General features: G+C 40.3%; 1 protein-coding gene across 1 annotated transcript; it reads left to right on the top strand.

The window, feature by feature from the left end:
* Positions 1 to 569: 569 nt before the first annotated feature.
* LOC131692375 (peritrophin-1-like) lies at positions 570 to 1647 on the top strand. The gene is made up of 2 exons (XM_058979383.1): positions 570 to 668; positions 728 to 1647. The coding sequence occupies exons 1-2, from the start codon at positions 656 to 658 to the stop codon at positions 1564 to 1566; spliced, it is 852 nt and encodes a 283-aa protein (XP_058835366.1). The 5' UTR covers positions 570 to 655; the 3' UTR covers positions 1567 to 1647.
* The last annotated feature ends 1161 nt before the right edge of the window (positions 1648 to 2808 follow it).

Raw genomic sequence — 2808 nt, 5'->3', positions numbered from 1 at the left:
AACTCTGAGATTTAGCTACATGGACCTTCCCAAAAAAATTATGTCAATGACAAGGATGATTGTCTTGACAACTCCTGCACACAAAGGCGACTTACAGACGATGGTGTTGTTTCTGTTAGCGGATCAAAAGCTATCGACCTACAAGGACCATTACAGAATACACTGGACTATTTGTCTACTTGGGCTGTTAAGCTGGGTATCGAATTTTCTACGGAGAAATTTGAGCTGGTTGTTTTTTCTAGGAAGCGTGAACAATCACAACTACAATGCTTTTTATGTCTTGATCAAATAATGTGGTATAACTATAAGGTAAACTGTTTGGCCTAGATATGCACCTTTTTAGGGTACAAGCGACTAAATTTAAAGTCTTCATATTTTATGTTCAGCTTTGCGTACGGAGATTATTTTCTTTACAAACATTTCTACAAACATAGTTGTATATTTAATTTGTTGCGACCTGATGAAATTCTTGTTGGGGCCTAATGCTTGTACTAATTTATCTCTTAAGTACATGACAGAAAAAACCACTCAAGTACTTCACTGATTTATTTGATCACAAACAAAGTATGTATATGTCGGTAATTTGCAGTCCGTATAAATTGCCAGTCGTTTTCGGTGGTTCTGTACATTTCGTACCCACAATCACGCAAGAATCATGAAAGTTCTTGGTAAGTTCAATAATTCCCCATAAACAAATTGCTATGCACTACCTCTTTTATCATTCCAGCCCTTTTGGTTACGTTCGGTCTCGTCACCGGGGGTTTATCCTCGCTACTGTGCCCGTTCAAATTTGATCCATCCGTTACGGTTCACCTTCCACATCCGACCGATTGCGCCAAGTACCTAACCTGCGTCGGATCCAGTCCGGTCGAACAGTACTGCCCGGCGGGGCTTCATTGGAACCAAGATCTCAACCTATGCGATTATCCTCGTGCATCTCGTTGCACCCGTGGCTCCGCCCCGCAGTTAGCAAGATTCAATCTTAGTACCATTGCGGTTAGCCGGCACTGTCTGCCGGCAACCGACCAGTGTTCGGAGAACTCTGACCAACAGGAGGATGTGGTATTTTTGAAACATCCCGACTGTCGAAAGTTCTATGCTTGCGTTTCTGCCCAACCGGTGGAACTGAATTGCCCCAGGAATTTATATTGGAATGCGGAAAGTTGCGCCTGCGATTATCAGATTGATGATACGTGCGATGAATTCTACGTGAGGAACCCCGGCGGAGAGATTGAGGAAGATGCTCAGGTGGAGTCTGAAAATGATGGTGAGGAAGATGTGGAAGAGGGGGAAGAACCAAGTGGAGGAGATCAGGAGTCATTAGGTGACGTGGAAATCTCACCAGAGCAGTCGGATCAGGTGGAAGCTGAATCAAACCCAGCGCAATCGGATGTAGAGTATGCTGAACCTGTCCCAGCCGCTTTCAGATTTCGTCGCGCAGTAAATAGTGGAAATTCTGAAGCAACTACCAGTTCAAGTTCTGACCCAGTACAATCAGGTGCTGTCGAACACTCTGTGGTTTCTGTTGCAGTACTAATTGTAACTCTTGTAATGAGTTCATTGTAAACTTAAGAATCGGTTGAACATTATGGTGACGGGGTTTGAAATAAAAATATATTATAATATATTATTGCATATATATCTTTAGAGGCGTCTGATTGTTTTTATTTGATATTTATTTGATGAATTATCATAATTTATGCGGAATGAATTCTAACTTGTTATTCTAGCATTACGGTCGAATATTTGTCTTCGTATATTGTTTCAGTGTGTCAAGGATTAAGATGGTGGCTGAGTGCCGTCAGGAAAAGGTTTCCAATTGAAAATAGTCTGGTATTTATCCAATTGAAAATTAATTGCTGACGGAATAATGGTGGTGAATAATTTTCAGAAAAGATTCGTTTTCGAGCGCTTGGTCGAGACATAAATGCTTTGTGTCCAGTCCGTGCAGTGTATAGCGACAAAGAATAGGGCTAATCCGAAGTTCAAGGTTATCTTGCAAGTCCGGTTGTGTTTCTGTTTCTGTGCGGTGTGTGGTTAGACGCTTGTCTCGGTGTTGCTTTGTGTCTTTTTCCGAAGGTCACATTCCACTGTCTTTTGTTCGCGTGTGAAAATTAAACAATAGCCAGCTGTATAAGTTGGATCGGTTCGTCGTTGGACACCAGTTTAAAGATAGGTGGTTTTTATCTTTTGTACATTACATTAAGGCGGGGCTGGTTAATGGAAAGATTACCTCGGAACACGGTTTGCCCTGTATACGAAATGGGTAATCGGAAAATTAATTGAGCTAGCACCTATCTAAATCCTGGAATCAAGTTAGTTACAGGTATGTATATATACATGGAAATAACTTTTTTCTGTAAACCGCTGCCGGACAGTGGAAGTTAGGATGGTTATTACACACACACATTCATCGCAGTAACCTTGGCAAAGGAAGTAACGTTTTTTTTTTTCAAAAAATCTCGTGCTGCGTAATAAAATTTTACCCGTATTTTCAGGATCGGATATCGAAGTAGTGAAGAAAGCTCACAGTAAAGAAAGGAAGGAAATAAACTTGGAAAGGTTGGAAAGCAAAGGTGAAGAATTTCAGGATTCATATTGTTATCAGGACAGGACGTGAGCAGCTTACGTGGATGTAGAGAACCATCTCAGAAGAAAAACACGGATATATCTGATAAGTGGTTTATTTATTGTTATTTATTTAAATCTCTTCTCTTTTATCCTTTCATTTTTCACTATTATTTTAATATTATGTTAGTCTCTCGTATTATTCCCCATTTTGATAACTAAATTCCGACTTTGGAATGG

Source organism: Topomyia yanbarensis, chromosome 3 (assembly GCF_030247195.1).
Source record: "Topomyia yanbarensis strain Yona2022 chromosome 3, ASM3024719v1, whole genome shotgun sequence".
NCBI classification, from domain to species: Eukaryota; Metazoa; Arthropoda; class Insecta; order Diptera; family Culicidae; genus Topomyia; species Topomyia yanbarensis.
The sequence above is the reverse complement of the archived record's forward strand: the minus strand, read 5'-3'. Positions and strand labels throughout refer to the sequence as shown.